Consider the following 12,103-nt stretch of genomic DNA (forward strand, 5'->3'; position numbering starts at 1 on the left):
AAAAATAGTTTAATACTTTTTCCTGGGCAAAGCTTTTAAATAAGAAAAAATTATTGCCAAATCATTAAATAAAAACACTGCCAGTACTGAGCAAAGATTGAGCAATGAGTAATTGTTCTGAGAACAGCTGCAAACAGAACTTTCACTAACACTAGAAGCACAGGTAAAGAATAAAAGGAAGTGTAACCAAGAGCGCATGTATTTTTTCTGGAGATTTCAGCAGCCTGTAAATATTTTCTTCATCCCCTACCCCACTGGCTGAAAATACTGGGGTGAAACTTGTGGGAAGTTTTCTTATTGCTACTAGCTTGCATACTGTGATACAACTTTCCTTGGGATCTCAAACTGGACATGAATTCCGCATTGTCATCTCACACAGTTATTTTATTAAACAGCTGCTTAGATACACATTTTGAAAAAAAAAATCCTATTGATGGAACAAGATTTTTCAAGTAGCACTTTATGTTGGTGTGTGCATGTAATTTGATGGTGGCCCACCACAGCAGGTTTCAATGGGTAACACAGAAGCACAGTGAAAGCTAACATTCTACACTCTTTACTAAAGTTGTTTGTCATTAATTACATTAGCTCTGCATTCAGTCAGATTTAAATACCTACACGTACAAGTCTTATGTGCCTAACTTCACAGAATATGTGAGAAGTTAGCCTGATGATAAAAAAACCTAAAACCATTTCTCTAAATGTTTTCACAATCTCACAAATAAATCCAGAGTTTGTAGCAACCTGACATTAAAAGTAAAAGGAGGTGAAAGGTAAATCATAGTAATTAAGATGTCAATATTATCAATAAAGTCAATCTTTCAAGTTTATGATGCAAATAGTTCATATCTGCACATTGAGGGAAAAGCTTTAATTATTTAACACTTTGAACAGCAATGACATATTTTCTGTATATTTTCAACTGAACTTCCTTGGCTCTATTTTCTACCTGCTCTTCTATTCATAATGTAAGTCCTGTGTTTCCACCTGTTCTGAGAACAACTGTTTACTGTTTCTTTAGCATTTGCCTTTAAAAGCTTCAGATTACTAAAGATGCTATATCAAAATTTTCTAGAGCAAATCCATTCTACTCCCTTGTTTGACATTACTTACACCTTTTCAGAATATTTCTGTGTTATTTTTCCAGGAGAAAGTTGCACAAGCTTGTGCTTTTTCTGGGAAAATTCTTGAAAATAAGTGCTCTTTCTTTAAAGGCTTGTCTGGGGGTCTGTTAGCTTTTTTTTAAAAAAAATATTATTTGCCTAAAGTTATGCAAACTGGGTTTAAACCAGTCCAGCAGTGGCAAATTAGTAACAACATTGTTGTTAGAAAACAAAACACAAGATCACATCAACACTGGCTTCTATCATTGTAGAAAAAGAGGGTTACAGAAAACTACCATTAAAGACTCTCCACACATACAAAAATCACAGTAAGTTTAACGATATACACGAAGACTCAAAGTCACAAGTTTTACAAGTTACTGTGCACCCACTCAACTGCAGTAACTACTCAGGTCAATGCTCAGAGCCATTAGCAAAAAGAGGCAATTTGCTACACGTTCCTAAACTTCCATAGTAGACTGACTAAGAACAGGTTAATCAGAGAACTCTCATAACTTAATCAGAGACTTTTCAGTAGACCTGTAAAAATAAAAAGTAATTAACCTAGGGCATCATATACTGTTGTATAAAATTACAGCAGTTCAAGAAGTAACTAGAACTTACTTTGTGCACCAATGTATCTTTTTTATCAATAATATAAATAATATTGTCATAATAGTAGAGTGTCAGACCACTGGTATAGTCAGAAATGACAATGAGTTGCATAAACATTTCAGGTAAATACTGGGTATTTAAAAACACTAAACTTAATCAGAAAAAGGACATCTCTTTTTTGTGTCAGGCAACTTAGATACTAGAAGATAGCACTAATTATAATAAATTAAATCATTCTGAACCAAAAAACCCACTTAAAATTATATATACCAGTTTCCTTTGTAAAACTTTTTTTCACACTGAACACATAAATGTTAATTGATAGAAGAATTCAGAGCCTTGAAATCTTGCTCATCTGGGAGCATGTCTACGATGAACTTAATTTTACTGTTCACTTACTACATTTTCATTTAAGCTTCCTGTTTTCAACTCCTTTCCAATATGCTAAACTACATAATTAAATTAGTAGTTTACTAAACATAGAAAAGAGTAATTAGAGCATTTTGCAATTAGGAACATATAGACAAAAAAACCTTCATAAATGTCCTTGAATCTCTTATCAAAAGACAACAGAACATCATGGAAGAAAACAAAAAGCATCATCTTACAGCTGGTGTTTCTAAAATGAAAGCAATTACACCATTAGAGTTACCATGGCTGTAATTTCAGGAAGTGAGTACTACCCTCCACACATCTCACATTTAGGCAACATTTGTCATTCATGTATCCTAAACAACCTCACTTAATATGTAACCATTTTTTCCCCTTTACAGAGGGAGCAACAGGAATTAGGGTGAGGCATGCTGTAGAAGGTCATTTACTAGGCCAGAGAGAGCAACACAGCACAGCTTTACCAAGTCCCTTTACAGATTGCCTCCTTCCCGGTTCACAGCTGTCATTTCCCTGCTTTTCACACAGTTTTATGAAAGATACTTCTTAATAAATTATAGCCTCTATTTTGCAGTTGAGCTTGTAGAAGTCTGCACATTAGAAGAAAAGCACTGAAAAACCACATCTGCCAGATAGAGCGAATAAAACCAAGGCAGATCAGACTACCTGCCTAAGATACTGCTAAAGAAGAACATTCTGTACAGTATGTTCAACTTCTTGATCTCGTTTCATTCCAGTAACTCTGAAAGACATACCATGGGTGGGGGGGTATACTTCTAAACTTCAGGAGAATAATTTTTATCCCATAAAGTTCAATGCTTTGACATTTTAACTCTTTTTGGCTATACTAAATCCGGGTTATTAGGGCAATTAGACAAATTTCATTCATTTTGTACACTCTTTCTGTGCTGTTCTACTACTAGTGACAAAAAACGTAAGCTATACTGGACCAAAATGAGAGAAGAGAGGAGATCTAGATGATCCTAATATAAAAACAAAGTGGAAAACTACAAATATCCAAGGAAAAGAGGGGAACTTGCTGGTTAAATAAGAAAAGACAGGGGCCACTGCCACAAAAGCTAGAGATCTTTTCTCCTGCCCCAGTCATAATAAAGCACCACCCACTCAGCAGCACACAGTGAAAGCGATCCATTCTACCAGAGCAATTTCTGCAGCCCCTATTTAAGAACCGCTTCGGAGTCGGTACGAATGAATAATTCAGCTGGAAATACCTGTCAGGCAGCATGATGTTCCGCGCTACTGTACCTACAGCAACCCCATCCGGCCGAGAAAGCCAGACGTTACCTGTCCACAGGGCTGGTACCACACCGCAGCCTCATTTTACGGAGAGAAAGAGAACCCCACGGGCAACACGCAGCCTGCCCCAGCCCCCCGTGCGGGGGAATTACAGAACCGTAACCCCAGGAACTCGGAGCTGCTGGTCACGGTCCCCACGATGCCACCGGGAGGGTCTCCCTGATCGCTCACCCCGCACGGTGTGCCATACATTCCCTGCGGCCCCCTCAAGTCCCGGGGGGGCAGGGATCTCTTCGCCCTTCCCTCGCCTGCCCAGGGAGCAGCGGCATCGCTGCCAGACGCCTCCCTGAGGCGCCTCTTCCCCGCGCCCCGGGCCCGGTGCCTCCCCCCGCACCCGCCCCGCCCGCCGCCGTCAGAGTCCCGGCCTCGCCTCTCACACCCCTGCGGGTCTCACCTCCATCGCGGCGCCGGACCAGCCCTTCCCTGCCGCCACCTGCCCTCCCCGGCCCCGCTACCCGGAGCTCGACACCCTCAACCTCTGCCCGGGCGGTTCCTCCCTCTGCGCCGCTCTTCGCACCGCACCGCACGGCACCGCGCCGCGCGCACATGCACGCACGCACGCACGCACGCGCCCGGCGGAACGGCTCCTCCCGGCTCCCCCTGCCGCCGCCCGGCCCCAGCGCTGCCGCGGGGACTCCGCCGCAGACGCCTCACCTGCATCGACGCCATGATGGATCCGCCTCCTCCCCCCTCCCCTCTGCGCCGCCGCCGGGACGGCCCCGCCCCGCGCGCTCCCCTGTCACGTGCCCGCGCCCGCCCGTTGAGCGGCCGCGCGTGCGCGGGGCGGGTGGGCCGGAGGAGGTCACGTGCCCGCGCCGGCCTTGCCGGCCGCCAGGGAGGCTCCGGCTGCGCCGGCCGTGCCGGCTGTGCCCTGCTCGCCCTGCTCGCCCTGCTCGCCCTGCGGCCGGGGAGGGAGCGGCGCGATGTCCGTCACCGCCAGCCGCGGGGGCGGGAAGGGGTTGACCCCGGCCGGCTTCTGTGTGTGAAGGTTTTTAGAGTTGCACTGCGCGTTCCTCCGGGCTCCCCTCACGCCTGGTGTGCCCCGGCGGGAGGGTCATGGAATGACAGAACCATAGAATGTTAAGGAGTGGGCAGGGACCTTGAAGATCATCTAGATCCAACACCCCCGCCAGACGCAGGGGCACCTCCCACCAGACCAGGCTGCTCAGACCCCATTCCAACCTGGCTTTGATCACTGCCAGGGATGGGGCATCCGGAAACCTCGCTGGGCAGCCTCTTCAGTGCCTCACCAGCCTCACAGTAAAGAATTTCTTCCTGGTATCTAACCCAAATCTCTCCCCTTTCAGTTTGTCCCATTACTCCGTGCCTTGGCACTAGATCCCACCACAGGTCGGCCTGGGGTCGGCGGCAGGCGCTGCTGCGTGGGCTCGGGGCCGCGGGGCGCTGGCCACCGCGACTGGAGAAGCGCCGCTGCGAGCCGCGGGGCCCTCCTGGCGAGGGGCTCTCTTTCTGTGGACTTCCCTGTGTGCTACTCTGCCACGGATCATCTGATTCCCCTGCACTGCTGGTCTGGAGGTGTACGAGTCCAAATGAAGGTGGACGTATTTTAAGTCAGAGCATTTTTGGATTCTACGTTTTCCTTTCCTGGACTGGAATAACCCCTGTCCTTCGCACCAGATGATTTTGCCATATCTATGTAGGTGAATATAAACAGGCAGCACTCAGTAGAGTGACTGTGTGCAATCAATAAATTAAACAACTTGCGGAAACACACTTCATAAAGCTGTTATTCCTGCTGTAATATATCAGACTTAACGGATCCTCAAGATAAACCTACAAAATGTTTATCCGAAGACAACCTATAAAATTTATAATCCCAGTGGTTATGTAAAACTAAGGATTTAACAGAGAAACTGATTCATAGGTCATTATAATCTCCATCTCCCCACTGGTCATGCTGCACGTTCCAAAAACACTGAAGCCCCTTTGTCTGTCCCTTCACCCCTCTCCTTTCTGATGATGTTAAAAAATCCCTGGGTCACCTCTGCTCCAGTGGTAGCCTGGATTTTTTCTTCAGAGATGGCCTGATAAGCAAACAATTAAATTATTGAATAATTGTTTGCAGTTTGTATTACCTTAGAAATCTTCTTTAGTGCTAGACCTCTAGAAGAGTTCTGCATCCAAAAGCCTGCCTGTCTTGTTCTACCGTATTATTTAGTGTGATGCAAGTACTACCTCTATGTACAAGCTTTACCTTCTCATATGCTTTTAATACTTTGAAAACAGCTACTTGGAGAAAAACAACAAACCAGCACAACATGGCATCAGCTTCCAACTTCTATCCAGCATCAACAGTGTCGCCGATGTTAAAGCAAGCATACAAACTTTGGGGTTTGTTTAAAAGGCAGAACCCTTTAAGCAGAAGAAGGCAGCAGGAGTATCCTTACTCTGTGAGGCAGCTGCAGAAGCGAACAAGCCCCTTGGCTTTGTGGGAATTTGCTGAAGACGGAATGAATATATGTTGATTTTTGAGTAGGAAAGGAGATTAGCCTACCAAAAGTAAGGATAGGAAAAGTATTGTCATGTAAGCTGCGTCCTGTACTTTGTGTTCTAAATTCAATTCTCATTCACAAACCATGGGCTCCTGATGCCATGCCAGCTGACATTGCTCAACTGTTTTCCCTGGAAGTCAGTATTTATTACTATATTATTTTTGCAAGACCATTTAGGTTGCAGAGGATTTGTTGCATTAAGTAGACACATAGACCTGGTAGAGGTTTCTCTTTCCTGCAGTTCTTCAGAACTAACTTAGGCTGTTACAGCATTAAGTGGAACATTTCTGTTTTACTAGTTGTTGTTGTTTTGCATAATCCAAACATATGGTTATCCTAAAATACATCTCTTAATGCCATATGCCACAAAGATAGCAAGAACATCAAGGTTAAGCAATGGACATGTGTTCGTTTATAAACGTGGACATATTGACTATCTGTGTTGATGTAATCACAGCGAGATAAAACTGATTTCAAACCATTATATTCAGTTCCTTAAGCCTCTTCCAGAAAACCCTGTTGAAGGTCAGAAGATATAAAGCAGCATAAGCTTATGAATGCCAGAACACTTCATAGACTGCAAACTGGTTTTGCATGGAATGATCAGCTTTGTGGCCTTAAGCAAATTGTATTCAGTACAAATATGACTTCTACTCTGTAATAAAGAAAAATTATCTCTGAATGAAAAGCCAACTTTGCAAAAAAAATTCATATCTTTTAACTGCCCTTATGTTCAAGAAGTCTTTTTTACCTATCACACAGAGCTTTTCAATATTAAGCCACCTACTACATTTATTTACTGAAGTATTGTTTACTGAGATAACTTCATCTATGCTGCAAATCCTATTCCTGAGGATAGCAGGCATGAAAACCAAGGGGCAGTTTGCCCTGCATATAAATAGAGCATGAGTTAATTACTACCTACTCAATCTTGACTGGGTATGTAAGTAACTAAAGTGTTACACTGCAGCTGAAACTCGTGGGCAGGATCCCCCATCCCTGAATTCACTTTGAGTTTATTCTTACAGGACTACCAAAGGTGTCTTATCACTGTTGTCACATCTTTGTTTTTTAAAGTGTCATGCAATGCCTAATATATATGTGAAACATTTTTTAGCTCCTTATCATCACGGGAATAGGGGCATCTGGAGAATTATCCCTGTGTTCTGTTGGGTTTTTTCCCTTTCCTCATTTCTTGGTAACCTATCTTGCAGAGATGTTTTTGTACAGTGCATAATGCTACAGGGATTAGCGAATCAGTCCCATAAGCACAGTAAGAAAACAAACACAATTATCAGACTCCCAGAAAGAATATATGAATATCAGTATCTTCTTCTTAAGTTATCCAGTAATCCCAGTAAGGAAAGGCCCTAATTCCCAGAGAGGGTAAATTTCACTAGGAGTAGGTTATTGTAATTTGGTTTTCATTTCAGTGTTGACCTTTACCTATGCAAAACATAGAAGAACACACTTCTGCAATTAACCCTTCCTAATCTCTTGCAGGTATAGAGATGGACAACACAATAGCTGTTTAGTTTCTAAAAAAGAAAACTAGTATTTAGCTAATGCAGTCTGATCTTTCACCAGTCAACCCAAGTTTTGCCAGAGACTTCGAGGATCAGAGTCCTGGGTCCCAAATATTCAAAGATTAAGGGGAAGAGAAATTGAATCTGTTATCTTCATTATTTCAGAGGCTATCTTACACTGATCTGACATGATTATGACTCACATATCAAAAACATATGGAGCAAATAATGAAAATTGTACCTCCTACTAAAATTGTTTTGGTAAATATTCTTGAAGTCGACCTAAAAAATCCACTTTTTTTCAGACTTTGCATACCCTTATACTTACAGGGAAAATGCAACTAATGTTCAAACTACATTTATTAGATAAGTTTCTGATATACCAAGACAGTTTTACAAAGGTCAAATATAATTCTTGATTAGGGTTCCTGTAATTTCACATTCCATTCCCTGTGTTGTCCATAATGTTTTCAAATGTCACTGAACATTTTTTTCCTCTGCTCTCACTTTTTTTTTCTGTAAAAAAGGAGCTGTCACTACCTGCTCCTCTATGATTCCTGCTACTAAAATGACATGAGAGCTCAATTTCTTTTTCCTATGTCCACTGTACTTTTTAGCTTTTCATCTTGTCTCCTTAAAGAGAAGTCAACTGTATGTTCGTGTTAACTGCCCTTGTTACTCAAGTGGCATCACAATTGTAATCTGCAGAGCCAGGACATTGCATCTCCTGAGGATGGAGGACTTCCTGCCCCTCAGAGGAATTGTGCCAACTGCTTCTTCTGCTCCTACCTGCCAATTTAAGGAAGGGCACTGAGTTTAAAAACGCTGTGGAATGAAGATCTTCTTATAAACAAGCTTGGTGCACCTGCAGAAACCATCAACTAAAGATGGAGAATGAAACCAAGACAACATTATATCAAGAATGTAAAAGTACTTAATTGCACACATAGCTAAAATTTAAAATAGCCTAAATTTGCAAGATAACTTTGTGCTGTTGAGATTTTATTGTTGTTTTATTCCTTAGTGATTATATAGATTTTTCATCAACAGTGCATTCCATTTTCATCTTAGTTCTTAACAGGCAAAATGTCATTTCCATCCCAGGACTTTCAAAGGCATGAAAAGAGGTTAAGGAAAAGTCTCACCTTATTCCTAATCTGCTACAAGTGCAGTTCCTGCAGAAGAGGGTAATCTTGTTCTCAGATGACATATGCTTCCATTTCTTCTCTTGTATAGGGTTTGATGATTTTGCAGCCACTGGGTTGTCTGTGGCTTTCATGTTACCCACAGGAAGACTAAACTACCAAAGTAATTTCCATCAGATCAGAAGAGAATTTGTCTTACTTTGTGCAGATACAGTTGTAATTACTGCAGGGGAAGAAGGAGGACATGGGGCTGGGGAAAGGAGTGGAATTGGCTGCTTTACTAATATGCAGAATCACAGAATGGGTCAGGTTGGAAGAGACCACAGTGGGTCACCTGGTCCAACCTCCCTGCTCAAGCCGGGACATCCCAGAGCACGTTGCTCAGGGTTGCATCCAGGAGGTTCTTGAATATCTCCAGTGAGGGAGACTCCACAACCTCTCTGGGCAGCCTGTTCCAGTGCTTGGTCACCTGCACAGTAAAGAAGTTCTTCCTCATATTCAGGTGGAACTTTCTGTTTCTGTCATCAGTTTCTTGGCATCAGTTTCTGTCCATTGCCTCTTGTCCTATTGTTTGACACCATGTTCTGTAATTACTAATTTGTAGTAATTGTCAAACCATGGTTTTAGGCACCAGTAGTCCTCTAACACTTTTAAATGCTGTAAAGATAAATACTTATAAAGACAAAAGCTGTAAAAATGTACTGAGGACTGTGTAGGACCTATACTCACTTAAGTAGATGAACGCATTTAAAATGTAATGTTATGTAATTATTGAAAGTTCTTCCAAATCAAAAGCATCCACAACCCATGTGGGCAGGTTGATTACTGTGTCTGTCAAATCCAAATGTTCAGGAGCTGCTCAGTGATAATGCCCCCAACATTCAAATCTAATTATAATTTAGTAATTTATTTTACCTCTAAAATCTGTGAACTGGAGGCTTCTCAGGTGACTCCAAGAGTTACCTGAATAGCTAGTTCATGTTGTGGTTAGGAATGCACAGAAGTGACTCTGACTTCATAACCAACAAAAAAGATATTGATAAAGAATTTTCAAAATTAAGAAGCTGCTTGGTTTTGCCAGTCTAGAAGCAAGATAAAACTACTGGAGAAGAGGCATCTTGGGTAACCTCTACAGATGTGACAAACTACCACAGTTCCCAAGGGCTGAGAAGCAATTCCTCCAACTGTGCACATCAGACTGCACACTGCCCTCACTGGACCCTGCACACTACTTATGGAGCTTGCAGAATTTAATTTCACAGGACTGTACACCAAGATGACAGGGGTCCAGCCTCTTGGTTTATTTAATGTTCCTTGGGAAAAGCAAGACTTCATATGGCATATGTTTACCGTGAAACAGAGCCATGATATAAAAACAGAATTTTCAGCTACTTCAGCTGGGTATTTTCAGACAGTTCTCTCCTTAAGGCATAGTTGTTTATTACATGCCAAATATCTATGACAATTATGAAAGCAGCTTAAATGTTAAATATTGATATATCATTTTCATGTTTCATTTGTAGCAAACTACAAATAATTCTGACTCAAATGGAGTCTCACTTCTGGAAAACATTGTATGTCAGCTTAGCATGGTAATGCAGGAAGCTTTTCCCTGTGTACAAAGAGAAAATAAATCCTTTGTGCCAAATGCATTAAAATTCTAGGTATTTTTCAGGCTTGGTGATACCAACCAAAACTGAGAACTTTTTATTCTGCACAACAGGCATCCCATTGTTTTGCTAGACAGAGTAAGAAGAATTTATAGCAACACAAGATAGGAGTTATGTATTATTTATGGTTTTGTGTAGTAGTGATTTGGTAGATAGAAGTTTTCTATTAGTGTAAATAGGATACCAGTAGTATTTTTTCTCATGGGAAGAAAATCCTTTGCTATGAATTCTCACCTGAAAGGGCAGTTTTAAACGTGAATTAACATTAATGGAATTAACAGTATTTGTTTTATAACTTAAAAGTAACTTCTGGTTGAAGAAAGAAATTAACAACAAATAAATAAGGAATAGCATTAATCCATGCATGTTATCCCAAAAAACTAATCCCACAAAACTATCCTGATAACTAGTAACTGCAGCACTGAACTGTAGATTTTAATTTATCTAAAAGCTCTCATGTTGTTACTTTCACTGATCTAAAATGCAGTACATATTTTAGGGGCAATTTTAAGTTAATTTTCCAATTCCACCCTCAACAAGTTAGACTACAAAACATTACATGACTAACATCTTGAAAACTGTCTGATTACAAAAGCTCAAAAGGATAAAATGTTGAAGAACTCAATTTGTCAAAGAACAATCATGATCTTGCAATTCTGATCTCCTCCCATTTAGCGTGGGAGGAAAATCCTGTATTCTGTAAATATAAACCAGTAACGTAGTAATGACAGAGAGATAGATCTCTTTTTTTGGTTGTTTTTTTTTTTCTTAATCTCAGTGACCTTTCTCCCATAGAAGAGAAATTGCACAATCTACATTTCAGATGCAACATATGCAAGGCTTTATTTCATGACATATAACACTTGTTAAAACTCAGTAAAAACTCCCTGTTCTTTTCTCTGTGCTGCCCTAGTGATGACACTCAAGCTTCACAGGTGACTGATAATAAACACAGAATCTACTTTGTGCTCTTTCCTAGCTCATCCAAACATTCAGCCACCCATGCAGTTCACAGCACTGGCATCTTCCCATAAAATTACCACTTAATAAATTACATTTGAAAAGAAATCCAACTCCAATCCAGTTCATTATTTGTCAAAATCCTTCAAAAGTTGGAACTTTTTCTAGGGGGAAAAATCCCTAAAGCCTTTTTTTCTAAAGCCTTAGTCTGTCTTTAAAAACAAGAATCCTAGTTTAATTTCCAAATCCACTCAATTTTTAATGAGTTCCTGCTATTTTTCTCTTACTCCTGCTATTTTTGTCTTACTCAGTTGTTGAAATTAAGTTTATACCACAGCTTCGACCCTTAGTTTTTAGGTAGGAATAGTGCTACTTCTCACTGTGCTTTTGTTGACTCTGCAGTAACTGCAGTTACTCCCTTGAATTACACTGCAACATTTGAGACCTGACAAAATAAAACTAGGAATACAAAACATGGACTAAAAAGTTACCTTTCCTGCCCCACTATGTTCCTTGTCCACTTCATTACACAAACCAACAGATTTAGGCAAGTGTTGGGATCACCCTTTCAATGGGCAAAGTAAAAAGAAGAAAGGGAAAACAAACCAAACAGTCACTACTGCAATTTAGGCCTGTGAAATAAAATACACAGTGATAAAACACACACAGAAGCAACCCGTTTTCCAGACTTCCTACCGTTAATTGAGAAATGCCTTTTGGATATCTTGTTCAACATCTGTTGAATATAATGGCACAGTGAATCCTGATGGTGAATCCTCCTTTCTTCAAGTTCAAAACCAAAAAGGAATTTCATGTCTTGTGGAAGGGACTTCTGATCATTGTAGATGCACAGACTATTTCATG

At 41.1% G+C, this 12,103-nt stretch overlaps 1 protein-coding gene across 2 annotated transcripts in view; it reads right to left on the bottom strand.

The window, feature by feature from the left end:
• UBE2W (ubiquitin conjugating enzyme E2 W) overlaps positions 1–4,121 on the bottom strand; it is a 36,815-nt gene extending 32,694 nt beyond the window's left edge. Inside the window, exon 1 of one of the 2 annotated variants that reach the window (XM_039571520.1) lies at positions 4,080–4,121. In XM_039571520.1, coding sequence (XP_039427454.1) covers positions 4,080–4,094 — 15 coding nt within the window. In that variant the 5' untranslated portion in view covers positions 4,095–4,121. Of the gene's footprint in view, positions 1–3,819; positions 3,915–4,079 lie in introns of those variants that run through there. The other variant, XM_039571522.1, reaches the window with a different exon arrangement.
• Positions 4,122–12,103: the final 7,982 nt, after the last annotated feature.

Source organism: Corvus cornix, chromosome 2 (genome assembly GCF_000738735.6).
Source record: "Corvus cornix cornix isolate S_Up_H32 chromosome 2, ASM73873v5, whole genome shotgun sequence".
NCBI lineage: Eukaryota > Metazoa > Chordata > Aves > Passeriformes > Corvidae > Corvus > Corvus cornix.